At 43.8% G+C, this 27,835-nt stretch overlaps 1 protein-coding gene across 3 annotated transcripts in view; it reads left to right on the forward strand.

The window, feature by feature from the left end:
* FRMPD2 (FERM and PDZ domain containing 2) overlaps nucleotides 1-27,835 on the forward strand; it is a 96,614-nt gene that overhangs the window by 30,652 nt on the left and 38,127 nt on the right. For all 3 annotated transcript variants that reach the window (XR_009352556.1, XM_059169669.1, XM_059169668.1), the window contains exons 11-16: nucleotides 897-1,047; nucleotides 1,701-1,839; nucleotides 8,562-8,717; nucleotides 14,100-14,285; nucleotides 19,657-19,804; nucleotides 25,522-25,738. Coding sequence is in view for 2 of the 3 variants with exons in the window: in XM_059169669.1 (XP_059025652.1) it covers nucleotides 897-1,047; nucleotides 1,701-1,839; nucleotides 8,562-8,717; nucleotides 14,100-14,285; nucleotides 19,657-19,804; nucleotides 25,522-25,738 (997 nt within the window). In the remaining variant the exon portion in view is untranslated. The remainder of the gene's footprint in view (nucleotides 1-896; nucleotides 1,048-1,700; nucleotides 1,840-8,561; nucleotides 8,718-14,099; nucleotides 14,286-19,656; nucleotides 19,805-25,521; nucleotides 25,739-27,835) is intronic.

A 27,835-nucleotide genomic window follows, 5' to 3' on the forward strand; every position in this document is an offset into this window, starting at 1 on the left:
CCCATCTTGCTTAGGAGTCATCATCTTTGTGTTCTTCTGTTCTCCCATCCCTGATGGGAGGAGCTCGGGAGGCACTGAAGGACAAACTCGGTAGGAGCTCAAGTCCTGAATTGGACTCCTGGATTGGAGTTTCCAAGCTGGCCACTTTCAGGTCAGAAGCTAAAGATGACTCCACTCATGCCCTGCCTTAGTTTGCTGGGGCTGCTAAATGAAATACTGTAGACTAGGTGGCTTAAACAATAGGTCTTTATATCTTTATATATTAACTGGAAAGTTGAAGGTTGGAGTTGGAGCATGGCCAGACTTGGGGTTCTGCTCCTGGCTCCCAGATGGCCACCTTCTCATGTTGTCCTTAAATGGAAAAGAGAGTGAGCCCTGGTCTCTTCCTCTTACTACACTAATTCCAAGATAAACCTAATTACCTCCCAGAAGCTCTACCTTACCCCCGTTACAGTGGGGGTAAGAACATTGGGGAGATACATACATTCAGTCTATATCTTGCCCATGGCTGGGGGAGCTTGGGTTTGGTCCAGTTGAGACAAAGGGCCTGGCCCATGGCAGTAATGGAATAAATACTCATCCCCTTGTTTTTCATTTTATCTGCACAGGCGGTAACTGGAAGGCAACTTTCTAGTGATATCTTCTCTGAGATAAATAATCACATTTCTGCTCTTGGAGCTGAGTTCCTCTTCCTTTACTCTCTCCTTTTTGTTTCTGACTCCTGGCCCCTCATAGACTCAGCAAGCGTCCTGTGGTGACAGATGACCAGGACAGGTGTCCTGCTCTCTCCTGCCCTCAGGTGTCTCCTGTCTGGCCCTTCTGGGCAGAGCTCAAAGCTGAGGGTTTAAAGGGGTGGTACTTGCCTGACTGGTTTTCCCTCTTGACTTTTATTTCAGGGAAAGAGTTCTTTTTCTTGGACAATGAAACCAGGTTGTGCAAAATAGCCCCTAAAGGCTGGAGTGAGCAGCCCCAGAAGAAGACCTTCTCGAATACCTTCACTCTCTTTCTGAGGATAAAGTTCTTTGTCAGTTGCTGTTTGCAACTCCAGTGAGTGCTCCAAAATTCTTCATTTGTTCCTTCAGGGACCTGGGTCTGTGCTGGCTGATGTCAGAGTTAGAGATAATGGATAGCAAGTGCTTGGAGAGTTGTAAATTGCATGTAAATAACAACAGTCATTGTGATTGATCTTGTTGATTAGATTTCAGTATGACAGAAGAGGGGGAAGTCAGTGTTTGGGCCCTGGTCAAAATGAGCACTTGCCCCTTTGTTTCAAACATGGTCCACTCAAAGTCAAAGTTCTCCCTTGTCCCCAACACGACCATCCCTCAGCAGCCCAGGGATCGGGGTTGGAGGAAAGGGTAATGTATGACTATGGAGTTGGGTCATTGCCTCTTTGGTCCTTCGCTTACAAAAAATATCACCTGAATATCAGTTTTCTCACTTGAACCATAGCAACTAACGTCTCTGTGGGCATTGTGTCAAGTGCCTGGCACATAGTGGTCCTCAACTCGTTGCAGGAGGCATGATGTGGATAAAGGAGACCACACTCATCTTACTAACATTGCCCTCTAGGTTCTGTTGGCTCGTATCCCATCTCTTGTCCTTTCCCTGCTTTCCAGACTGAGAAAACCCTCTGGTTTTAGTATTCTCTTTCCCCCCTCAGCATTTCAGTGGCCCTTATTCCTGCATCTCTTTCCCAGGCACAGCCAGACAAGACATCAATTTTATCTGCAGCTTCGGAAAGACATCCTGGAGGAGAAGCTCTACTGCAATGATGAGACCCTGCTGCAGCTGGCGGTCCTTGCCTTGCAGGCTGAGTTTGGCAATTACCCTGAGGAGGTAGGGGTGGAAGCCTGATGGGGTGAAAACCGAGGTGGGGTCACTGGAGAAGCAGTTATGGGAATTATGGGAAAAGGGGGGAACAATTAGAAATATAGATACTGGGACTTTGAGAAGTGTTTTAGCATCTACCACTAAGATTGAGGTAAATGGTATCCTACCATCTATCTACCCATCCACCCATCCATCCACCCATGTGTCTAACCCACCTACCCATCTACCCACCGATCTGTCTAACTATCCAACACCTATCCACCCATCTAACCACCTATCCAGCTGTATATCCATTCACCCAAATACCCATCCTTCCATCAATCCATCCATCCATCCCATCCATCTTCCTTTTTTTTTTTTTTTAAGGATTTTATTTATTTATTTGACAGACAGAGATCACAAGTAGACAGAGAGGCAGGCAGAGAGAGAGGAAGAAGCAGGCTCCCTGCTGAGCAGAGAGCCTGATGCGGGGCTCCATCCCAGGACCCTGGGATCATGACCTGAGCTGAAGGCAGAGGCTTAACCCACTGAGCCACCCAGGAGCTTCTCTATCCATCTTTCATTGAATATTCTTCACTAGGCTTTAGGGGATACAAAGATGAACAAGTCAAGTGTATACATTGAAATATAGTTCTAATCTAAGCTTTCTCCTAAAACAATAATTTACTTATTTATTGAGTTCCCACCAGAGTCTCTGATCTTTCTGGCCAAGCCCTTGTCCTTGCAGCAGAATCACACATACATTTCTTTGATAGAATTTGCCTGTGATGGTCCTGTGTTACTGTCCTTGGGGACTTAGTAGAGTCTACTGGTTATTAATTTGCAGATACATCAGAATTGGGAGGGATAATATTAATATATTCACTTACTTATTTAAAATTCAAAATGTGGGGGATGAACCGGACAGGAAAGAAGGAGCAGCCAGGTGAGCTGTGACGGGGGCTGGGCAATTTTGCTCTGGGTTCCCAAACACCCAATGCATGTTCCACACGAGGGGAAAGGGGCTTGACAACAGACCTCAGCTGAGACTAAGTCATATGAGCCAGCTATGTAACATGCCATCCAAACATAGAATCTGCATCAGTAAAAATGGAGAGGGAAAAGCGAGGAAGGTGGGCTCCCCACCAGCCCACCAGGCTTTCTCTTGGCGGATATTGCCATTGTCACATGACAAGAGCTGTGTGACTCTAGGAAGAGCTTAACTTGAAGAAGATATACTAAAGAGAGGCCCTGAGGACTGTGTGAAGGAGGAATCCACTGCTCAAAAGGAAAAACATGCAAGGTCTAATCCCTATACCCCTGGGCCTTTGCATGTTTCCCAGTAGTGTCTATAGCCATCCCCACCCTACCCAGCTTCTAAGGCCAATCTCAACCTCACAACTTTCCTGGTCTCTCTATAAGTAGAAGGAAACCCTCACTCCCACCCTCTGATACTTTTTGACATCTCCTTCCCACCTCTTGATTCAGTGATGTCTTGATAATGAGTGAAGAAAATCAAGCTCAGATTGGCTTGAATACAACATGTAATTTATTGTCTTGCAAGAATGAAGTGTCCAGGTCCTCCCTACCCTTCTGATGGCTTCTAGCCCTTTTACTGCTTACTTGGTAGCTTCTTCCTCTCTCCTTTTAGCCTCCAGGGCTGGGGTCCCAGCCATGTCTATGGCTTGCTGGGCATAGGGACTCAAAGGGCATCAGCAAGCCTTGGGCTTCCTGCATCTCTGGGCTGTGCTCTTCTCTACAGGTTTGCCTTTAGTGGCCTCTGGATTCTACCCTTCTTGCACAAAGGGAGGAACTTCTTTTCTCTCCTTCTCTTTCTCCCTCTCTTTTCCTCTCTCTACCTCTCTTATGGAAATCCTGTATTTCTATCTCCTTAGTTCTGATAGGATGTCATGTGTCTACAGAAGCCAGTCGCTGTGGTGGGAGACGCCATGCTCTGATTAGTTAGACCTGAGTTACATGGTCACCGTGAGAACCAGGGTAGAGTTCACGCTATGCAAATGTGTGAACTGAGAGGGAGGAGTGATGGCTTCCATTTCCGGAAAGAGAGGAAGTGGTGGCACATGGCTAAAAATATATGTCTGCCATCAGTGAACACTTAGTGGTCAGCCATGCTACATCCCTAGTGACCAAAAGAGCTGTGTTTGGCTGGAGGTCTGAGTCTTCTGGTATCACTTGGGTCTGGCCTCGTGTTATGGGTTGAAGTATGTTCCTTCAAAATTTCTTTGTTGAAGCTGTAGCCCCTAGTACTCAGAATGCGACTGTATTTGGAGATGGGGTCTTTGAAGAGGTGGTTAAGTCAAAATGAGGCTTTTGCTTGGGTCTTAGTCCAATCTGACTGGGTCTATGTAAGAAGGGATTATGACACACAGAGAGACACCATATTGTGGGAGCACAGGGGAGAGGCCATGTGGAGAAACAGAAGGACAGCGGCCATCTGCAAGCCAAGGGGAGAGGCTTCAGAAGGAACCAACCTGCCAACATCTGGATCTTGGGATTCTAGCTTCCAGAACTGTGAGAGAATAAATTTCTGTCATTTAAGACACCCAGCCTGTGGTATTTGTCATGACAGCCCTGCAAATGGACATGGCTGGAGTCTGAGAAGGGAAAGCTGCAGCCACCACCGAGTGTGGACACCATGCAGAGATCTGTGGTCTTAGTCCTCGCACAAGGTGGGGTGCAGAGGACAAGGGTGCGTGATATCTCAGCCTGCCTGCTTTGCCTCAGTAACTGGGTTTAAGAGCAAGGGCAAGCTCAAAAGTTAAAATGGTTCTTGAGAACAATGGCTTTCAAGTGTTCTGTGTCACGACCCATGATAAAACAACAACAAAAAAGGTAGATGTTATAGCCCAATGTTATCTTATGTTATATTTTGTTATGTTTTAGCCCCCCACACGTACAGAGAACAGAACTGAAGCAAAAGTTTAAGAAACAAGATGCATCCTTTCTGTATGTGATACACACAGGGATTTGCTATTCTCTTCTAGTTCATTTTACAAATGCTGGCTATTAAATGGCTATTAATGAATGAACTATTAATCATTACCTCACTAGTGTGTTAGAAGCTGAAGTTTTAAAAACCCTTTTTAGACTATCCTAGAACCATGTTATTTTCTTCCAGTACATCTTCCGAAAGTATTGCCATGTCCAGGGTCTTCCAAGGCCCTCTTTGTGCCCTCACTCTGCTGCATTTTTCTTCATAGCATTTACCACTGCCTCCCATGGAATATGTCCTCATTGATCAGCCATCCTCCACTCCAGCTCCTTCCCCAGATCATGGGGAGCCTCGGCCTCTTTCACTGCTGTGGACTAGAGCGGTTCCAAGATGCTCTCTGCTGTCCTCATATGGCCCCCAAAGGCAGACCTTTCCCTTTTACGTGTATGTGTAAAGGCAGCGGATAACCCAAACGCTCTCATTTGGGCCCCCACTCCCTCAGTCCTCATGTACAGAGAGCCTGCTCCATGCTTGGTATCATCTAAGCCCTCTAACCCTGCAAAGCCCATGTTATTTCCACCCCCGGGTGAGAAAGATCACACCCCTATGAGTCTGGGGAAGCTATTGAGATCCCAGCCAGGACTCACTTCTGGGGCCTTGCTTTGCTGTGTGTCAGGCACTGGGCTGGGTGTATCAGAAGGTGTCAGGGAGACTCAGACAGGAGGGCCTGTCCCTGTGTCTGTGTCATTGAGGGAGCTGGAGGGGAGGGTTCCCGCTATGTGGCACTAGCTAATGCAATTGGGAGGCTGGGCAGCACCGCCAGCCAGATCTAGGATGAACCTCCTGTGCCCTCTGAAGGGACTTATATTTTGTCTGATAAATGGTTCTAGTGCTGGAGAAAAAAAAAATTAATTTGGAAACCACTGCAGTGAAAGACTGGGAGCCACTGAAGAATTCTAAGCAGGGAAGTGACATGATTACATTTGCATTTTAAAAAGGGAGACAAAGACATTTTGGTATAAAAATAAATCTCCTTAATCACATCATCATGGCACAACAGCTTTCCTTGGGGTGCAGTCCCCACAACCTGTGGGGACCTTCACACAGGTGCAGACAGAGCCACGTCTGAGTTGCATTCTGCTTCTCCACTTGATGGCAGGTGTCTTCCCGTGGCCTTCCTAATGACCTAATGACCCGTGGGTGGTTACACGGTACACCTCACAGGGGTGGACCTTTGCTCACCTCTCCATCCTCTCGCTGTTGGGCAGCACCTGGAAGAGCCGTGTAAGGGGTAATACCATTATTCTTGTCCCCATTGTTTCTGATCTTCCTTTTTAATGAATGACATAGAAACCAATGCATGCATTAGGGGTTTTCTTAGTTCCATATTGACTTCTTCTCTTGGTCATAGTCCAAGCTGAGTCCAAGTTCCTCAGTACTTTTAGGTTTGCAGTGAAATTGAGTGGAAGATGGGGAAATATCTCATGTACTCCTTTGCCCCCACACATGCATGGCTTGTCCCATCATCAGCACCAGCCACCAAAATGGTACCTGTGTTCCAGCTGATAAACCTACATCGACACATCACTATCCCCCAGAATCCATCATTGACATTCATGTTCCCTTTTGGTGTTGCACATTCTATGGGTTTGAACAAATTTATAATAACATATATTCATTAGTAGAGTATCATACAGTAGTTTCACTGCCCTAAAAATCCTCTCTGTTCCATATACGTGTCCCTCCTTCTCCATTCCCCCAACCATCCACTGGCAATTACTGTTCTTTTGACCTTCTCTGTAGTTTCACATTTTCTAGAATGTCATGTGGTTGGAGTCATACAGTATGTGGTCTTTTCAGATTGACTTCTTTCACTTAATAGGCACTTAAGTTTCCCCCATGTCTTTTGTCTTTTCATGGCTTGATAGCTCATTTTCTTTTAGTGCTGAATAATATTCTGTTGTTGGGATAAACTACAGTGTCTTTATCCACTCACCTACTGAAACATATCTTTTGCTTCCAAGTTTTGGCAATTATGAATACAGTTGCTATAAACATTTATGTGAAGGCTTCTGTGTGGACATACGTTTTCAACTCCTTTGGGTAAACACCAAGAAGCATGATTGCTGGATCCTATGGTAAGACTAAGTTTGCAAGACAAATTGTCTTCTAAAGTGGCCATCCCAGTTTGCATTCCACAGGCTGCACAGGAGAGTTCCTGTGGTTCCACATCTATACCAGCCTGTGCTGCTGTCAGTGTTCTGGATCTGGGTCATTTTAATAGCATTCCGAAGGCTTTTTTTAGGCAGGACGTTGCTGGTCAATTTCTTTCCATTTGTGTCTCTGAGATGAGCCCAGAACTGGCATGGACTAGCTCTCAGCTGAGGATTCTTAGTCCATAGCCTTATGAGGACAGGTCTGTGCTACCCCAGGAGATGGGGATGTAGTGGATGATATGCTCTTCCCTTCAGATCCCCTCCTCAGACTGACTTGCCCATCCCCATCCCTGAAAAAGCAAGAACTCCCAGCTCACAGCTGCTTTTCTCATGGGGAGTTGCCCACAGCTATGGGGAAGTGCCTTGGCAAAGTTTAAGCTGGGAGGAGTGGCCTGAAACCAGGACAACCTAATTCAGGAAGATAAGGACAGGGTCAGCTTCCTCTGCCAAGTTCTGCATTCCTCATTCCTTACAGTGGACCCAAGACCACCCCTCCAAAACTTCTGCATACCTTTCTGCCCCAGGGTCTGTATCAGGGAGCCCTGCATCAGCTGGTGAGTGAGGCTGATCTTCTAGATGCTCATGGTGGTGGGGGGGAGGGGAGAGGGTGGCAGGCTCAGGTTCCCTAAAGAGTAGACCAGATAGACGTTCAGGTGAACCTCTATCTGGTGGGGTGAGGTGGGGTTATCAGGTCTTCTCTTGTTCAAGGGACAGCTTCTTGATCCCCTTCCTATAGAGAGATGGTGACACAGCCAAGACCTCCCTTGCAAGAGGGGGCAGTATACTAGGAGCACAAGCAGACAGAAATACTAGATGGATAAAAAAGAAACAAAGTTTTAGGGCCAGGATTTTGCTGTGCCTCTCAGGAAGTGGCATATCATCATGGAATGTGTGAGGACTTTGAGCGATGGGATCTTGCCTCTGTCACTAACTGATATGATCTTGGCTCTGTTGAATGGCTTCCTTCCTTGTTCAGTTTGTTCATCTTGCCAGTGGCACTAGTAATATCATCCTCATAGGATTACTGTGGGGTCGAAGGAACTTCTGTGTTCTGAGGACCACCTGGCAGACAGAAGGGTCTTAAAGACAGAAGGTCATATGAGTTAGGCCAACCTCTTTTCTTTTCTTTTTTCTCTTTCTTTCTTTCTTTCTTTCTTTCTTTCTTTCTTTCTTTCTTTCTTTCTTTTTTTCTTTCTTTCTTTCTTTCTTCTTTCTTCTTTCTTCCTTTTTTTCTTTCTCTCATAGAAAGAGAGACACAACTAGAGAGGGAACATAAGCAGGGGGAGTGTGAGAGAGAGAAGCCGGCTTCCCACCAAGAAGGGAGCCCGAAGAAGGGCTCCATCCCAGGACCCTGGGATCATGACCTGAGCTGAAGGTATACGATGCTAATGACTGAGCCACCCAGGTGCCCCTAGGCCAACTTCCAATACAGTAGAAAATTCCCCTAGGTGGGCACTTCAAGGGGGGTATCCTTGGCTTGGAGCCCTACCTGGGGTTGGGATTGTAGACAGACTTCTGCTGTGCTCAGGGTCCCATACAAGGCATCTTGGTTATGCCTCTTTTATTCTGCATCTTTCCAGCAGATAGAGAGCAAAACCTATTTTCGGGTTGAAGATTACCTCCCAGCAAGTCTGCTTGAGAGGATGACTGCTCTCCGGGTCCAAGCTGAAGTCTCAGAGAGGCACCGTGTCAGTCCTGTGCTCTGGGGAGAGGATGCCGAGCTAGAATTCTTGAGGGTAAGGCCTCTGTACCTCTGGAGGGGGTACTGGTGTTCAAGGACATGGAGCCAGCCCTTCCCTCTGGAGCTTTCTCTGGGGGGCCAGATGTGCTCAGACGTACATGGAGGTATGAGCAAGGGACTTGAGACGTTGGGAGGGAGGAAGTTCTAACATGCTGCAGGGCAAGGAGAGGCTTCTGGAGACAGCTGGCATTGGGAATGATCCCCCTAGGTGGGTAGAAGTTAGTGGGCTGTGTGGATAGGGCAAGGCCTTTCTTTAACCATAGAGCTCATAGTCACTTTTCTATGAGTGAGGAGACCACATCTCTCACAGAGACACATGGAACAACTCAAGTGCAAAATTGGGTTATGGGCCAAAAGCAAAGCCATTTGAAGACTTCATGTTTCCAGGCTTCCAGGCAATAGTCCTCAGCATTGCACAGATGGTATGGTCCACGCATATGGGCACAGCCTCTTCAGACCTCACTCTCTTCAGACCTCAAGCAAAAACAGTGGCATTTGAGTCCCCCATGTCTGTGGGTATACACAGAGCCTAGGATGAAGAGCCTTTGCACACTCCATGACTTACCAGCACTGGGCCGGGCACTGTGTGGGATGGAGACTGAAAGAACATGATCTTTGCCCCCAGGGAATCCCAAGTCTCATGGGGAGGATAGGCAGGTACCCAGAGACAGGCACAGGGTGCTGTGTGATGAGAACAATAAGTCAGGGGGCAGCTACTCTGCCTGTGCAGATGGAGCTGGGTGGGGTGTACTTGTAAGAGGGACACTACCCACCCCCCAACCTTGGCTTCCCCAGGGGAGGATAACTGGCTGGCATTTAGAACTGAGGAGGAGTTTCAAAAGAAGCTCCAGATTTGTACATTTCTCTGTACAAAAGTCTCCCAAGATGGATAGGAAACATGTCCATGTTGTTTGCCTTTAATAGAGATGGACATTTGAAAGCAGAACTGCCCAGGTAAGATATGGCCCTTCCTCTTTGGTCTATCATGGAGCAGCCTGTCTGTATGACCTCATACGTGCAGACCCATTGGCACTTCATGTCAGAAGCCCTGATGGAAAGGTGCTCAGTGCTTTCTATCATCCAGCCTTCCTGCACGTTCTTTGTCAGGAGGAACCTTGTCAAGCCTTCCTTTGATGAGGCACAAGTGGACACCTCAAAGCCATCAGCATGCATCCGACAGAAGATGGAGGAAGAACCACAGAACCAGTGGGCAGGCCGAGGATGTGGGCCTGGGGAAGCCTCTGTAGGATCAAGAATGCCCACCTGTTCACCCCTCCCCAGGCTCCAGCTTTGTTTGTCCTGCTCTCTGTGTCCCTCCCTCTCCTGGTTGAATGATGAACACTGATTGTGATGGAAGCCAGCCTCTCCTAAGCAGAAATACAGGGAGACTTTGTTTCAGTCTTTGATGGAAAACAGTGAAAAGATTTGACTTCATTTGCATGCCATCTTATCAGTTTCAAGAAATGTTAGGTTTTAGGTTGTATACGCCTGTGCTGTGTGAGTCCCCAGGGGCCTTTGTGATGCCTATTGCATATTGGAACCCTCCTCGTTTGGGTGAGTGTTAATTAAGCCAAATCTTTCCTCCCATAATTATAAAAGTAACAATTTGCTCATGATTCTGCCCTCTGGAAACAACATAATTATTTTTTGTTGTATTCCTTTTTCTCTCTCTGTTCTGTATATTCACATGTATATACACATACACATTTAAAATTGGGTTTATATTATATATGCAGACTTGTATATTTTTATAATCCCATCTCACCAACATTTTGAATCTTTATTTTAAATCAACACATGGTATACCCTAAATTTTTTCTCAATACTCTGTTGTTTGGCACATACATTGTTTTAAATATGGGACTATTTTAAACAATACTGAGATTAGCAGTTCTGCTACATAAGTCTTTAGCGGCATTTGTGCTTAATTCCTTGGGGATAGAATCTCATGAGTTGAATTATAGGGTCTCAGGTCATGAACATTTGAAACATTGTTAATATATGTTGCTTAGACGTTCTACATTTCAGTCTTTTCTATACATTTCTTGTCCTCCCTCCTAGGTTGTAAATGTCAGGGCCCTGAATCCTCAGAGCCCAGTCACTCCATAAACAGCCACTGGATTATTTAATTACGGTTCCTTGTGGCTCCTCTCTTTCATTATCAGATGGTGCCTCTTGGCCTCCGATTCACCAATGACTAATTCTGCTAGTTCATCATCCCACACTGGAAGAAGATTTGGCAGAAATCCAGTGTGGATCATGCTGAATAACATACTCTGTCTGGAAGCTTCACAACTACATTAGCATATTAATCCCAGAACAACCTGTTCAAGGTTAACTCAATGTTTTCCAAACTTCTTTAACCAGGGAACCGTTTTTTTTTCCCCCCTCACATAAATGAGGGGTTTTATATACTACTAAAACATTTTTTTTCCCAGCTGTTGAAATCATACAGAACATATCCTGTGTCTTACCCCAATTAGCATACATGCATGTATGTATTACTCCATTAACAAATGCATGCCTCAGATAGTTACAAATGCTTTGTAAATATCCTTCCTAAAGGCTACTCAGTGATCCTTTTTAAGGCAGTACTTTAGGGAATACTTATTTCTGGGAGCTGGTTCCCCAACCCAAGCCTGCTAGTCTCTACCGAACCTTACTATGAGAAGGGTTTGTCTGGATTATTCAGCACATTTTCTTAAGACAGATTCCCAGGAATGAAATTATGGGGTCAAAGGATATGAGTTGTTATGATACTCTTGATGAAACTATCCGTTTGTCCAACAGTTTTCAAAACAGCAAGGATGCTACATAGGCTGGGAGCCAGGAGAGCCTGGGTCCAGTCTAAACCTGGCTGCCACTGTAGGGAGAAGAAGAAAATAGTGAGATGCCCCTAAACACATGGAGATAAAGTGCCCCTGTAAGAAGACAATTAGCAACTGCAAAACAGAATGACCAGGAGAGGTGCTCTGGAAGATTCCCTAGTAGAGCACAGAGAGAGAGTCATATTATTTATTTTTTTTACAGATTGCAAATGCCCCTGAGGATCTTATGTTTATTCACCCATGTTTCCAGATGTTATAGGAACTCTGTATTTTGCTAAGAGTGAGGACTCAGAAACAGACAAACTTATAATTCCATTTCTAGCTTTTAAGTGTACCTCTGCTTTCTCATTTGAAAAGAGATAACTACACCTCTCTTTTGGGATGGCTGTGAAGATTAAATAGCAGGATGCATGCGGAATGTTTACAATGGTGCTTTGCCATTTTATTTTTAAAAATTTTTAAAGAGAGAGGTGGGGGAGGGGCAGAGATTCTTAAGTAGGCTCCGTGCCCAGGGCAGAGCCCAATGTGGGGCTCCATCTCAGGACCCCGAGATCATGACCTGAATAGAAATCAAGAGTCAGGCACTTAACCGACTGAACCCCCCAGGCATTCTGGCGCTTTGCCATTTAAAAATTTCATCACTCCAAGTACTTCAGGATCACACGCTTCTCTAAAGACTTAAAAAATAAAGACTAAAATTAAATACTAAATGATTAAAACATGTAAGCAAGTCTAGCAAAGTCATCTTTAGTACTGAAGACATTATAAGGCTTTAAATTCGGGGTGGGGGAGAATATGACATCCATTTATTTACAAGAATTGACCTTACTGTTTGGGATGGCCCTAATTAATACCGTAAGCACACGCCAAATCTGGCCATTACATATTTCAGCACCGAGTGCTCCATAAGTAGTGTTTTGGATGCTACTGCTGATGACAACGGTGGTGTCTCCAGAGTTAAAACAAGCAGGCTCAAGGCCCAGAAACTTCATCAACATCGTGGGAAGCGTCATAGGCTCTGCAGGCGGCGTAACCTCTCTGCACAGATTATTAACTGAAGAAAAAAAGTACAGCAAGGATCTTGAGAGAGCAGCTTTCAAAAGTCTTAATTTGTCCGTGTTGTTATTCCCTTGTCGGGGCATGGGAGAAATGGGCCTGGACAGAGTGCTCTCTGTTGATGGGTGGAGATGGGAAACCAGATCTCACCCTTCTGAGAGGGTTTCCAGTTTCTGGAACAGGAAGTCGCTGCTGTGAGTCCAGGTGCATCAGCCTTTTGATGAGGCCTGGGATCTTGCAGGTGAAGGGGCAGCTGGTAGACACACCAGGATAGAGTCCTGATTACCATTAAGATGGAAAACCATTTGCACCAGGCTTATACTCTAATCTCTTAAGAACTTTATGAGCTTGATGCAGTCCCCATACCTGATGGACCCTCAGGGCTCTGAAAAAATTCAGTCTCCTGAACTGGTAAACTGAGGACCTCCCCTGGACTGTAGGGACCCGACCAATGCCCTGTGACATGGAGAGTGATGCCAGTGGTCGCTCCTTTGCTCTGCAGGATGTTCATGGCTTATCTTGCTTTTGTAGTGATGCTTACCATCTGGAAGATTGCTTTCTATGCCTGGGCCTCAGTTTTTCATAAACTGAAGGGGTTACAGCAGATAATATTTCAATAGACCTTGATAGACACAACACTGAAAAGGAATCCCTTACCTTGAAATGACCCAGAGCAGTCTGAATTCTAAAAACTCGTTCAGAATATTCTTAATCTGTTCTATCATTTTCAGAATATCTGCTTTCCAGGTTTTGTTTTAGGTACTCCATGAAAAAGGAATCCTGGGGTTAATAAAATAGGAAATACTATCATATTAGAGATGAGGAGAAATCCTGTAGCAAGGAGATCGGGTTAGCTCAGGGTTTTCCTAAACTTATTCAGCAGTCCTACTCTTTGTTTTTGGAACGTCTGTTGAAATGCTTCTTATGAACTGGTTTGAAGCCCATTATTTTATTATGTAATTAATTAATTTATTAAATTTTTGTTAACATATAATGTATTATTTGTTTCAGGAGTACAGATCTGTGACTCATCAGTCTTACACAATTCACAGCACTCACCATTGCACATACCTTCCCCAGTGTCCATCACCCAGCCATTGTATCCGCCCCACTCCCCTCCCTTCCGGCAACCCTCCATTTGTTTCCTGAGATTAAGAGTCTTAAGGTTTGTCTCCCTCTCTGGTTTCACCTTGTTTCCTTTCTCCCTCCCTTCCCCTATGATCCTCTGCCTTGTTTCTCAAATCCCTCATATCAGTGAGATCATATAATTGTCTCTCTCTGATTGACTTATTTCGCTCAGCATAATACCCTCTAGTTCCATCCACGTCATTGCAAATGGCAAGATATCATTTTTCTGATGCTGCGTAATATTCCATTGCGTATATAGATACCACACCTTCTTTATCCATTCATCTGTCAATGGACATCTATGAAGCCCATTATTTTAGATTACTGGGAGTGTCTCTTCTAAATTGGCCTTTTTCTTGCTCCAGGTCACTCAGCAGCTCCCGGAATATGGTGTGCTGGTTCATCGAGTTCTCCCAGAGAAGGCCAGGGTGGAAGGGGAGATGGCTTTGGGGATCTGTACCAAGGGTGTCATTGTATACGAAGTGACAAACAACAGCAGAATTGCAACTTTGCGGTTTCAGTGGAGAGAAATCAGAAAGATTTCAACTTGTGTGAGTGCACCTCAGTGGATAACTGCTTCATTTCCCTTTGTTCTGATGCCCCCTTAAAGGAGCAGGGGAGTCATGTGATCTTCCCCTGACCAGATAAGTTCATATCTGTTACTCTAGGACACTGTGATGTATTTGGAAGAAGCCTACCTTGAGATTGGAGAGTCCCCAGGAGGTCGTTTCCTCCCCACCATCTCTTGCCTGGACCCTCTGTACCCCCATGGATAGCCAGCCATCAGCTGGCTACACCTTCCCTCTGGGTAGAGTTCTCTTAATTCAGGGAAGCCACCGATGCTTAGAGCAAGGTTGGTTTTGGGAGATGGGAGAGGAGAGCCTACTGTAGGTGGAGTGGAATCTGCTCAGTTTTGAAACATTTCTCTAGTTTTAATTTTATTTCAAATTCTCTTCAATTTTCCGTGTGCACACAGTGTTCCGAGGCATCCTGCCTGTCTCCCATGAACTAGAGGTGTGCTACAGGATGCTGTGGACTGCACACCTTTGATGCCCATTGAAGGTTTAGAAGACATTTTTTAGAAACAAAAAACCCTATTAAACATATTGCATTTGAAATTGTATTTCAATGCCATTTGCATGAGCAAATTTATATACTTCCTGAATTTAGTTACAATATATTTGCCACCAAAAGAGTTGCACCTGTCCCCACAGCAGATTACTCCAGTACCTAATTTCCTTCTTGTCCCATCGGTCACCGCAGCTAGTGTGCCATTTCCTTTAGTCATGATTTCCTTATCAGTCACGAAAGTCTTTGTCTTTTGGTCCCTGGGGAAAAAAAAATCAGCTTTTTCTATTTAATTTTCTCTTAGGGTTTTAAAAGTTTTCCTCCTGGCTACACTGTTGTTTTTATAATCATTATCTGATGTTAGAGTTTCCTAAGTAGAGTGTAAATGGTTTAATTCATTTTCTTAATGTTTCCTTCATTTTTTCCATCTTGGTTGTTGAGGTTAACATATTGTTTCAGCATGATTTTTAAAAAAGATTTTATTTATTTATTTGACATAGAGAGAGATCATAAGTAGGCAGAAAGGCAGGTGGGGGTGGGGAGCAGGCTCCCTGCTGAGCAGAGAGCCCGATGCGGGGCTCGATCTCAGGACCCTGAGATCATGACCTGAGCCGATGGCAGAGGCTTAACCCACTGAGGCACCCAGGAACTCCTCCAGCATGTTTTTAATAGTGGTTTTTTTTCATTTTTTAAAGATTTTATTTACTTATTTGAGAGAGATAGAGTGCATGAGAAGACAAAGGGGTAAGGGCAGAGGGAGAAGGAGAAGCAGAGCCCAATGCGGAGTTCCATCCAAAGACCCCAAGATCATGATCTGAGCCAAAGGCAGAGACTTTACCAACTGAGCCACCCAGGAACCCCTTGATAGTGTTTCATGATAAATTATTGTTTGTCTTTGGAAAAAAAACTTATATGTAAAAGTAAATAACTGAACAGAATTTACTTGAGTTCATTAAAATGGCTTATAATACACTACTGGAAAATTTTTCCCAAATATTTTTGACTAACTCTAAAAATAAACCATATTTATATTTATAAGATTTTTATAATTTTAATGACTCAACTTTAATTCAATTGAAAGATTATTTGAGGAATTTTAATTACTGAATTAATTCAATACTGTTGCATTGCTTCCTATTTTCTTTATGTCATGGTTAACTGTTTAAATTTTTCAATCTAATTTGTTTTAGGACATTTGTAAAAATGCAGATAACCTAAAATGTAATTTTGAAAAATAGAATTTTTGAAGATACAACATTTAACAATCCCCTTAAGTAAATCCTTTATATTTTTTAAGTTGGTTTAATGTTTATAGATATTTATTTTCCCATGACCAGGGACAATTCTTTAACTAAAACTGGAAGTCACCAGGTTCACAAGACAAACTTAGTAGCTTAAAAACAAAAACAAAAACAACCCTGCTACTAATTAAGGATTTCTATGCATTGATGACTATTTCCTCAGCATGAATATCTTTTTTATGGTAAAGTCATCTCATGAAATGATGTCACCAATTGCTTGCCACAAATCAGAAATCTTGCACTGAAAATGACTGTCACTCTTCATGCTTCTGCAAGCACAAAATGCAGAACTCAATATAAGAATGAGCTTAGGAAGTTGATTTCAAACTTGCCTAATTAATAGCAGATGCCAAGACGTTTCAGACAATTGGAGACCATTCATCTTGCCAGCCTTCAGGGAAATAACAATAGAGTTTGAGAAAAATGCCATTTTGGAAGACTGATTTGTCTGTGCGTTAGTAGCCTGTCTGTAGCAGAGACAAGGTTCATTCTGAAGATTATCCAATTGAGGAAGGGTTCGTTATGGAATGATGAAACTACTAGTGTTGGTAGTCATCCCGGGTTAATTGCAGACGTTTGGAAGACTGAAGAAGAATGCAGAGGGCAGGGGAGGAGATGGGCTTGGTAGGGCTCCCTTTAAGAAAAAGAATATAAAGTTCTGAATGCAAACTATGAAATGAAAATGAATATTCCTTTAGAATGAAAAAAGAAATTGCAACAACTTGTGAATTTAAAAATGGGAACAACTACTGCAAAACCATCAAGCCAAAACGATTATTGTCATTAAGTCACTCCCTGATAAACTGTAGTTCCTTTTTTCTTTCAAACATTGGTGGCGTACGTTCTGATGATGTTTCCATATTATGGGACTTTTGTAATATTTTCTCCAGAGGCAATAAAGTATAATTTAAACTTTCTTCCAGCATGGCTGACTGAAAGTTATTTTTCTTATTGAGAAGAAGCACAAAGCCTGCAGTTTTGTCCAGAGACACACCTGCTGTTTGTAGTGCCGCCAAAGGTTTCTGGGCTACGAGTGCAGGGAATCAAATATTCTATTCCGTGTGATTCTCCATCAAGAAAGGAAAAACATGGTGTGATGTGTTGAGAATGCGGTATCTATGTTTCTAAAGTATATCCCCGATAGAACAGAAGTGCCACTTGATCAGGGTGTTTTTGAGAATTAAGTCGATTTTTCATTTCTGACAACTGAAAGAGATTTCTGCCAGACTGGCCTCTAGCTCTGAACATTTCTGAGCTCGCTTTGCACACATTGCAGGAACAAGGGAAGACTTGCCCAGAACCCCTCCTGCCCGCCTCAACTTCATTAGCTCCACGGCAGATCTGCCTCCGTCTGGAAGAGCATCATCGTTCTGCAGAGATATCAGACCAGACACACCAACTAGCAGGCGAAAAAACAGCAATAACAATATAACTCAAGGGGATGAAATATTCAAAATGATAAAACAATGCTTTGAAACTAAGTGAGGTTATGGAAGCACCACATGTATTTGTACTGCAGCAACAGAGGCATAAATAAGATTTGTGTGTGTGTACTGAAAACTCTGAGATTCAAGTTTGACATCATCTTGTTCACAGAGCAGCTCACCTCTGTGAAAGTTTGCTGACAGATATTCATTTCTCATTAAATGATCTTATCAAAATGGAGAAGAAATCCGCACGACCACCATCGAGACTGTTTTCTGCTTTATGCCTGGAAATTCCACTTATTGTGGTGCTTAGTACCATAAAGCATTAGTGTCTATAAAGGAGAGTCTTGCTAAGGGTTTATGAGTTGAAAGAAAGATTGGGGGGTGTGTGTGTGTGTGATTCTCTTTTCTCAGACTTATTAAAGAATAGTTATTAGATCTTTTAAAAATAACATGCTCATCTAAAATTTTTTAGTACCTGGGTGCACTTAATATAAAATTGTCAAGACTATATGAGAGCATATCAAAGTGTACTGACAAAGGGGTTGGGTTCCAAGAAAATATTCAAGTTTGGAAAATTAAATACTCAGTTGGTGGAGTTCAAACATCATTATAATTTGAATATTAAGAAAAAATTACTAAGGCTAGCAGGACAACATCTATGAGTGTTTGAGAAAATACATTATTTAAAAAAATGCCAGATACAGTATAGTTCAATTGGACTCCAAATCTACTCACATTAGTAGAAGGAGGTTCAATGTTACATGTGTCAATAAAGTGAAAGAATATTTAGAAAATGCTCAAGTTATTTAAAATTGGGCTATAGACAGGGGCACCTGGGTGGCTCAGATGGTTAAGTGTCTGCCTTTGGCTCAGGTCATGATCCCCGGGTCCGGGATTGAGCCCCAGATTGGCCTCCTGGCTCAGTGGGGAGTCTGCTTCTCCTTCTCCCTAGGCCTCTCTCCCAGTTTGCATGTTCTCTCTCTCACTGTCTCAAATGAATAAATAAAATCTTTAAAAAAAAGTAAAATTAGGTTATGGGTAAAAAAAATTTCTCAGAGGAAAAGTAATGAATAATTATTTGTCTTTTGTTAATATTTGACCCTGTAGATGGAGCTTCTGAGAAATGGTGACTATTATGAATTAAAAGGGATTAACATTAACAAGGATCAAGAAAGGAACCCTTTCAAGCATAAGCCCTGTATTTATAAAAATTATCTTTCTAAGAGTAAGCTCAAGGTTCTTATTGAAATATCTAGAATATCTAAACTAGAGATTTTATTTAGAAGTTATATATAAATTTGTATTTACTATCATCTCTATAAGTTTGCATTTTATTGTTCTTATTAACACTGTGTATTGAAAATGTCATAGATTTTTTTTCCTCCAAAGCTCCATATAGATAATTCCATATGGATAATCCTCTCCAGTTTATCCCACTGAGCTGTACAGTATTATCATTCTGTATGTGGACCCTGAAGTTATGTATAAATGTGGGGAAGCATTTCTTGCTGATGTGACCTGAATTCGGCTGGAGTCTGAGAACTCTTGGTATATTTCCATCTCTGTAGGATAAAGACAATTGTATGACCTCCCTCATTCTGTAGCTTTGAGGGTGAAATGAATTAATATCTAGAAAGCACTTAGAACAGCGCCTTGCCCCATAACAGCAAGAAATATGAAAGTGCATACAGTGATCTTATCTTTTCTATAACCTTGCTAGCTGAAATTTTGTCTGAAACTTCTGGGAGTTTGTGCAATGAAAACTACAGGTATATTTTGTGGCCTTTCAAAATGCACACTGAAGATTATGTTCACTCCTTGCTGAGGGTCAAGTGTGTGCCTGGGTCATTTCCAATGCTTTCCACCTTGCACATTTCTCAGCAGTTAGCCATTGCCCAATTAATAAACATTGACTTTGTAAATGAAGAAAAAAATAAAATGAAGAATTTTTTTAAATCTAAGAAACAATACTGGGCCATGGTCATACATCTGTCATACACTTCTGGATGCCTAGTATACTGGTTTCAAACTGGGGGCTCCAGCATTTGATAACTCTGGACCGTCATGCTTTAATGGACAGTAAACACAATCAACATATGAAAACCTGTGTTTGCTTCCTCCAGCGGAAGAAGTTCACCATCACAAGCAGCATCACTGGGAAAAAGCACACGTTTGTCACTGATTCAGCCAAGACCTGTAAATATTTACTAAGACTCTGCTCTGCCCAGCATGGGTTTAATGCTCAGATGAGCTCCCTGCCTGTTGCAGCTGGTGAGTAGACATTATATTATACCTATCAACCTCCAGTTTGGAAAGATTGTTATTTCATTGAACAATTTGTATCAATATAAACAGTTGACCCAGAAACCTAAAAAGTTTTAGATCTCTCTAATGACTCAAGAAGTACCAGTAAGGAGAAATACATTTTTTTTTCTTTGACTGGTAAATGCTAAAATAAATGACAATGGGGGGAGGAGGTAAATGGATGCCATAGTTCTGAAGGGCAATGGGGAATGGGGAGTATCTATCAAAAGCCTTTAAAGAGCCCATGTCCCTTAGCCCTGAAATTTCATTTGTAGATGGAAACTTATCCAAAGGTGAGGCATTGAGAAGTACACAGAAGTTTATGCTCATGTGTGTTCACTAGAACGTTATCTGTAACAGTGACCATTTGGAAGCAACCTAAGTCTCCAAAGACAGAAGACTAGTGAAATAAATCCCATGCAGCTCTATAATTTAGACATTAAAGTCAGTTTTTGGAGGATGATGACATGTGAAAATACACATGATATGGTGCTAAGTGAGGAAACATGAAATATGAAGTCATATATCCCGCTGATAGAACTTTCTGCCATGATAGAAATATGCACACTGTTCGTTCTGGGGTCACTACCAGTGGGTGCGAGGTCACTACCAGCGTGTATACCTATTGAGCACTCAAAAGGTGGATAGAACTGAGGAACTACATTTTTTACTTTATTTAATTTTATTTTTAAAGATTTTTTATTTTTTTATTTATTTGACAGAGAGAGATCACAAGTAGGCAGAAAGGCAGGCAGAGAGAGAGAGAGGAGGAAGCAGGCTCCCTGCTAAGCAGAGAGCCCGATGCGGGACTCGATCCCAGGACCCTGAGATCATGACCTGAGCCGAAGGCAGCGGCTTAACCCACTGAGCCACCTTAATTTTAACTGACATACTTAAATGTAAATGGCTGCCTGAGCCTCCTGCCCTGGAAAGCACCGGCCTCAACACCAGGATCATATCTCAGTTGGTTTTAAAATGTTCTGACACAAGGAAGGAAGAATATGGAAATGAACTGCACCAGAGTACCTTCTTGGGTTATATTATTGCCTTTGTGGCCCAGGCACACAGCACACAGGCATGATTGTTTCCAAGCTTTCAACAATGTGCATGTAGAATGGTTTTAATTAGGGAAGAGACTATTAGGTGAAATGAGGCCACACATCACAGAAGGCTAGTTAATTCTTATTGAATATTTAAGAAGTGCTGAAGAACTATTTATTATTGTTATGAGTACTTTCCCAGGAAGTATGCTAAGCCCTTCCATGAATTATCTCATTAATGCTCATAATACACTGCCTCCTTAAATCGCAATTGTCAGACAGCCTAAGGAGGCTGGCACTAGCGTTACTGACAGAAGCAGACCAAAGCTCAGAGAAGGGAAGTAATGGCCCAGCTGGGTGGTGCTGGGGCTGAGGTTTGAATCTGTGGCTCCTTGAGGCTTGGTGCCTAGGCACCTCACTTGGCCAGTACAGCCTTCCATAGCCTCCCAGAATAGGGACTTTAGGACTAGAGAGGTTTGAGTGGAGCATTGGATGGATCTCATTTGCTGTTGATCTCTAAACATGATTTCTTCTTTAGTTAGAAAAGAGGACCATCTGGTAGAGTGGTTTCAGCCTTCATCTTCATACAGTGGTCTCTTTGAGCCAGTCATCCTAGAGCTTTCTAGGGATGGGAAAATCTCAGACTCCATGCAGACCCACTGAACATGTCTGCATTTGAAAAGAAGCCCAGGGGACTTGGATGCACATAAAAGTTTGAGAACCCCCAGCTTGGAATGTGGCCCCTGGAGCCCACTGGACTCAGGGTAGTGGCACTTACTAGCTGTGTGACTTGGGGCGATTCACTTCCCTTCTCTGAGCCTCAGTGTCCTCACAGAAGCACACTGGTGTCTGGTAGGCTTTAGAGGGACAGTATGTGTGATGTTTCTAGCTCCGTGTCCTGCGTTCATTTCTCCATATGAGTAGTTACAGCAGCTTCTGCTTGCCGGGGTTTGGTTTCATAATAGCTAGTGCATAGGGGGACGGAGAACACTGGAATCTGGGGGCCTGGGACACGGGATCAATCAGGAAGCAAAATTCCTGAGCATTTAGATGCAGAACCAAACACAGAAAATAAAGGGGACATATGATTTGCAGCAAACCCAAATAAATTATAAATATTTCATTGAAATTGCAGAGTGGCAGATTTAGGGTGTTTGCAGGGAAGGGGAGATAATGAATGTAAATTAATTGTATATTACCTGCTTTTGCTGAGATACAAAGTGAAATATCATCAATATTACTTTTATTGCCTGATACCAGTGAATGTGAAATATTTATAAAGGCTCACTTGTGACCCTAGTCCTAATAAGCCTGCTTTGCTCAGAATATACAGTTCTCTTAACTCCAAATTCTACCATCATATAAGAGTTTTCTGGAATCTAACCTTTGCATTAAAAGGATTATTAAAAGGATTATTTCAGACAATTTTTCTTTTTTTGGGCTGGGTCAATGTGATGCTACTTTCTTCTATTTTTTTTTCTAGATTTATTGAATTATTAGTGACATAAATACATAAACTTAAGGTGTTCAAAGTGATGGTTTGATATGCCTATCTATTGCAAGATGATTCCCACAATAAGACAGTTATACCCTCCATTCCTTTCCAAAATTACAATTTTTTTTTTTTTTTGTGGTGATACCATTCAAGAACTACTCCCTTAACAACTTGTAAGGAGGGGCGCCAGGGTGGCTCAGTGGTTTAAAGCCTCTGCCTTCAGCTCAGGTCATGATCTCAGGGTCCTGGGATCGAGCCCTGAATTGGGCTCTCTTCTCAGCAGGGAGCGACCCCATCTACTTGTGATCTCTGTCAAGTAAATAAGTAAAATCTTTAAAAAAAAAAACTTGCAAGGATGTAGCACAATATTGTTAACGGTACTCACCATGCTGCCTATCAGCTCTCCAGAACTTACTCATCCTACAGCTTGGAGTTTGCACTCTGACCCCATTTCCTCACCCTCAGCTTGTGACAACCATTCTCCCCCCTGCTTTTATGAGTTCAGCTTTTTAGATTCTGCCTATAGAGAGAATATGCAATATTTGTTTGCCTGACATATTTCACTTAGAAGAATCCCCTCAGAGTCCATCCATGTTGTCTCAAATGGCAGGATTTCCTTCTTTTTTATGGCCAAAAAATACCATGGGTATGTTATATACATCCACGCACTTTTTCTTCCGCTCCTGTGCTGTGATGGACACTTCGGTTGTTTCCGTGTCGTGGCTATTATAAATAGTGCTTCAGTGGAATATGGGGGTGCAGAGATCTCTTCAATGTAGTGTTTTGCTTTCCTTCAGATCTATACTCAGAAGTAGGATTCCTGATCATACGGTAGTTCTATTTTTAATTTTTTGAGAAACCTCTCTACTGTTTTCCATAGTGCTTGCACAGTTTCCATTCTTGCCAACAGTGCACAAGGGGTGCCTTTTCTCCACATCCTCACCAACAGTCGTTGTCTCTTGTCTTCTTGACAAGTAAACTTTCAGACAGGTGTGGCATCTTATTGTGGTTTTGATTTGCATTTCTCTGATGATTAGTGATATTGAGCAGCTTTTCATTGGTCTGTTGGCCGTTTGTATGTCTTCTTCAGAAAAATTAGATAATTTTTATTTGCCTTTAAAAACATGTCTTTGTATTAGAAACTCTTTCTGCAGACCCCATTTTCAGTGATTGCATCCAGCTAAGAACTGGCTGAGTCCATCAGATGGCCCCGTGTGGTCCTCAAACTCAGTAAGGGTACAAGTGATCTCATCCTTCCATACAACTCTCTCCACTATGATTTTTGTCTTGTTCAAGTGAGACTACCCACCCACCCACTCTGTAAGAAACTGGGCTGGGAGCGGGGGCGGGGGTGGGGGCGGTTCCCAACCTGCATCCATTTTTCATCTGGCGCCTTTCTCACTGAGTGCCCTCCGACTGACCTGCCACTCAGTCATGTCCCTCGAATTGTCTTGCTCACAGGCTTCAAAGCAACCTTTTAAAAACACTGATATGATCATGCTCTTCCACACTGAAAATTTGCAGGGGATTTCTGCTGTCTGTAGGGACAATCCCATTTGCCCTTGTGAGAGGCATGTCAGACTCTCCCCAATCCGGCCTGAACCTTAACTTACGTCTTGCCCTGAGTCCTCCATTTTGAGCTCCAGCTACACTGCGTCTCGGATAAATCTCCGGTGCTGCTGTTTTTGTCTCTGTGTTCTGGGCTCTTCTATTTCTAGTGTGGACTGTGGACTGTTGACTTGAGTGTAGGTCCTACTCTACCTCTTACAAGCCTGGGACCTTAAGCAAATTGTTAGTTCTCTTAGCCTCCAGTTCCTCCTCTATAAAATGGGTATAACAATATCTACCCCTATAGGGTTATTGTGAGGCTTATAGACGGTGTGCTTACCACTGTGCTGAGCATGTACTAAGCATGCAGCAGATAGGTGTCGTAGGTGTTGACGTTACTGTTGTTGCTTTGTGTCTGAATGGGCCCAGGCTCTGGTGTAAGATACTATACAACTCGGGCAAAAGCTGCAGGTCATATCCAAATCACTTGTAGTCTTTGTTCTCTCTTCCCCGCTGTGTGTGAGTGATAGTATCAAATGTCTCAGAGACACAGAAAGTTCTCGAAAAGCATTTCGGAAAGGCAACCTTTTTATGGGGGCACACCCCTGGCCATGGACCAGATACCATTAAAGAGCAAGGGGGCAGTTCTGCTTGAGGAAATACATGCTCACGGACTCCCTGGTTATGGAAGCACTTCACCATGCTTTGCACAAGCACGCGTGCGTGTGCACGCGCACTTACACACACATACATAACACACAAAACCAGAGCCTCAGAGGTGCCATGTGCCTGAGCATTTTTTCCTTCTGTTTTAGCAGGGAGCAGATGGCCAGAATTTAGTCATCATTTTCCTTTTTCACAATACAAACTGGGCTTTCTAAAGCCTAGTTAATTTAAGGACTCTATCAATCAAATCTCGGTTTCTCCTAAATGACATGAATAGCGGTGAGAGTCACTTACATGCGTGGTCTTGAGTTAGAGGCTTCTTTACAGTCATTTATTATATCCTTCTGCGTGAAGGAGAAAGGGAAGTTCAAGGCTGGGAGATGTGCTACATCTGATACGCATTCCTATTTCAGAATGTTGGATCTTAAATTTAAATACCAGGGAAACTCTACTGTATTAGAGGTTAAAGATTATATTCCACAGGCCAGAGCCTGATCTTGGAGGCCAGGTGATTTGAAGACCCAGTTGTCACAATGTTTGTGAGGACAGTTTTGTAAAGGCAGCATGCAGAATGGATGGTGGCAGTAAATTTTATACCAGGCTCTTTCTACAAGTTTTGTTGTGACATTGTCGTGAATGTTAACACCCATCAGAACCTTGGCTGGCAGCCTGTCAGCTACAGGGGGAGGGAGAGCCTCTCCTTTCCCTCCCTGTGTTTTCTGAGGTTGCTTTCATCAGCGAGGGCTACTTAGGAAGGCTTGGCATCCTCGGGACTAACCACAAGAACCTCCTGAGTCAGCCTGTGGACAGACTGAGCAGAAAGAAAAGCGGTAGTGGAGCCTGGGGTCTGTGATGTGGTGTTGCCCCAAGGGTGATAGATCCAGAACCATGCTTCTGTGGGTTTATGCTGCTCATGTCTTTCTCCCAAATTTCAGACCATGATAAATGTGTGCAAATGCCCAGTATGAGTCTTGCACACCTGGCCCAGTCCAAGTCTCTCACTTGGATTCAGAGATTATCAAGCTCAGAAAATGCACTGTTTGCACCCGCGCCCAGACTGGAGGCTGCCGCAGGGGGCCTGCTGGCCGCGTCGATGGATAACTTCACTGTGAAAACCAGCAAGGAGACTGCAGCACGGGGAAACCGAGGCAGGTGGGTTTGACACTCTTGTTCTCTGAGCCCAGACCATCTTCTGCTTGGCACTCTGGAGCATTCCGTCCCTGAGGAAATTGTTTAAAGGATGTTAGATGTCTAAGGGAAGTATCCATTCATTCAACTGCCAACTGATTCCATAGAAATTTCCTGAAGGCAGGCTATGGGCAAAGTCTCTACTGATGTCTGCAGGGGAGAGATCCCATTCTCCATGGGGTTGCATTATATTTTGGTGGAGAAAAAACTAGGTAATGAGACAAAACCAAAGAGCACAAAATAAATAAACCCCTTTGGTCTTATCATGAACCAGGGACTGTTCCAAGCACTCACTCACAAACACATCAACTGATTTTGCCCTCACCTCCCTGGGAAGTAGTTTCTATCATTCTCCCAGTTGTGCCAGGGAAGAAATGGAGAGTCTGGGATTTGAGCGCATGTGGCTGGCTCTGGAGGGCAGACTCCTAACCTCTGTGCTCTGCTGCTCGCTCTGCAGATGGACGGTTTGTCATTTAATTTGTAAGTGAAAATAATGAGCTTTGAAACATAAATTCACAATATAACACATGGATCTGTAAACTTAAAAATAGCCTAGAAGTTGGATTACACTTACATGGCAAGTTCTAGAAATAGCAGAGACTCACAGGCAGCACGTGACCCGTGAAAGTTGCTGGAGGAGCTGCTTTTTGGAATGAGTTATACATTAGCTTCAGCAAGAGGGTATGGGTGATTGGTCTGAACTGTGATGTCTGTCTGTAGCCGCCTATCTAGAATGCTTTTCTATGTATAAATATTATGTACTCCAAAGTAATTCTTAGAAGAGCATTGCTTCAGATCCTATTGGTGCAAATATGTGTCACCGTGTAGGGCAAACGAAATCAGTAATGATGGAGTCAGACTGTTGGTGTACCAACTGTAGTGTCACAAAGGACTGAAAAGCACAGGGGCCTAATTAGAACACCAACCATTCTGTTATTCTGTTTCATAGTTTTGTGGGATAGAAGTTCTGGCAGGCCTTAGCTGGGTGACTCTTCCTCTTCAGGTGGCATGGCCTGGGGTCACTGACCGTGCTCAGCAGGACTGGTCTGGAGGCTTCGAGATGGCTTTCCTTACACGTGTGGGCCCTTGGTAGGGATGGCAGCGAGAGTGGGTTCCGTTGCACACCTGTCACTCCCTGAGTGGCCTCGGGCCCTCCCCACGTGGTGCCTCCAGCCAGGTAACCAGGCTCCCACTGGGCAGCTCAGGGCTCCACGGGCCCAAGCTGCCTATCTTCTTAAAGGCTGGGTGGGCCTGGAGCTGACACAGTGTCACTTCCGCCCATCTCCTTCTGTCAAAGGACTGCCAGGTCAGGCCAAATTCGCGAGTAGCAGAGAGAGACACACCTCTTGATGTGTGAGTGGCAAAGAGTGCGTGACCACTTTTAATCTGTCCCTCGGGCTGATTGTACTTGACCACACATTCTAGACGAGAAGCCTGAAGAGGCTGTGACTGACTCACGGTCACCTTGAGATTGTGCTTACTGCAAAGGAACCTCCCCAGGCTGGTGGGCTCCTGAGGGTCTGCCGGCGGGCTCGCCCAGGAGGGCCTTCATAGCACTGCGTGGCTGTCAGCCTTCTCAAGAGAAAGCTGAATCTGAGGCTGCAGTAAGCCCTGCCACTGCTCTGTTTAGTTCACAAAAGCCACGTTTTCAGGACCCTTAGTGACTCACCTCAGAGGTGACCGGTAGCTCTTCTGGGAAAAGGAAGGATTTTCTGTGAAAAGGGAAATTGCGTTTTCTGTGAAAAAGGAAATTGGGTCCTCGGCCAGGTGGCAGGTCCCTAGAAGCGCCCCCGTGAGATGATGACTGGGTGCAGCTGGTTTCATGGAGGTAGTGATAGGAAGCAGGAGTGAGTGGGGAGAAAGGGACAGGGAGGGAAAAATCCCAAAAAGGAGGGTAGGGGCGCCTCAGTTAGTAGGCCTCTGACTTCGTTTCGGCTCAGGTTGTGGTCTCAGGGTCGTGGGATCCATCCCTGCACGGGGCTCTGTGCTCAGCCTGGAGTCTGCTTGTCCCTCTCCTTCCCGCTCTGACGCTGAGAGTGGTGTCATCAAAGTAGCTGGTGT

The sequence above is a fragment of the Mustela lutreola genome, chromosome 4 (assembly GCF_030435805.1).
Source record: "Mustela lutreola isolate mMusLut2 chromosome 4, mMusLut2.pri, whole genome shotgun sequence".
In the NCBI taxonomy this organism is placed as follows: domain Eukaryota; kingdom Metazoa; phylum Chordata; class Mammalia; order Carnivora; family Mustelidae; genus Mustela; species Mustela lutreola.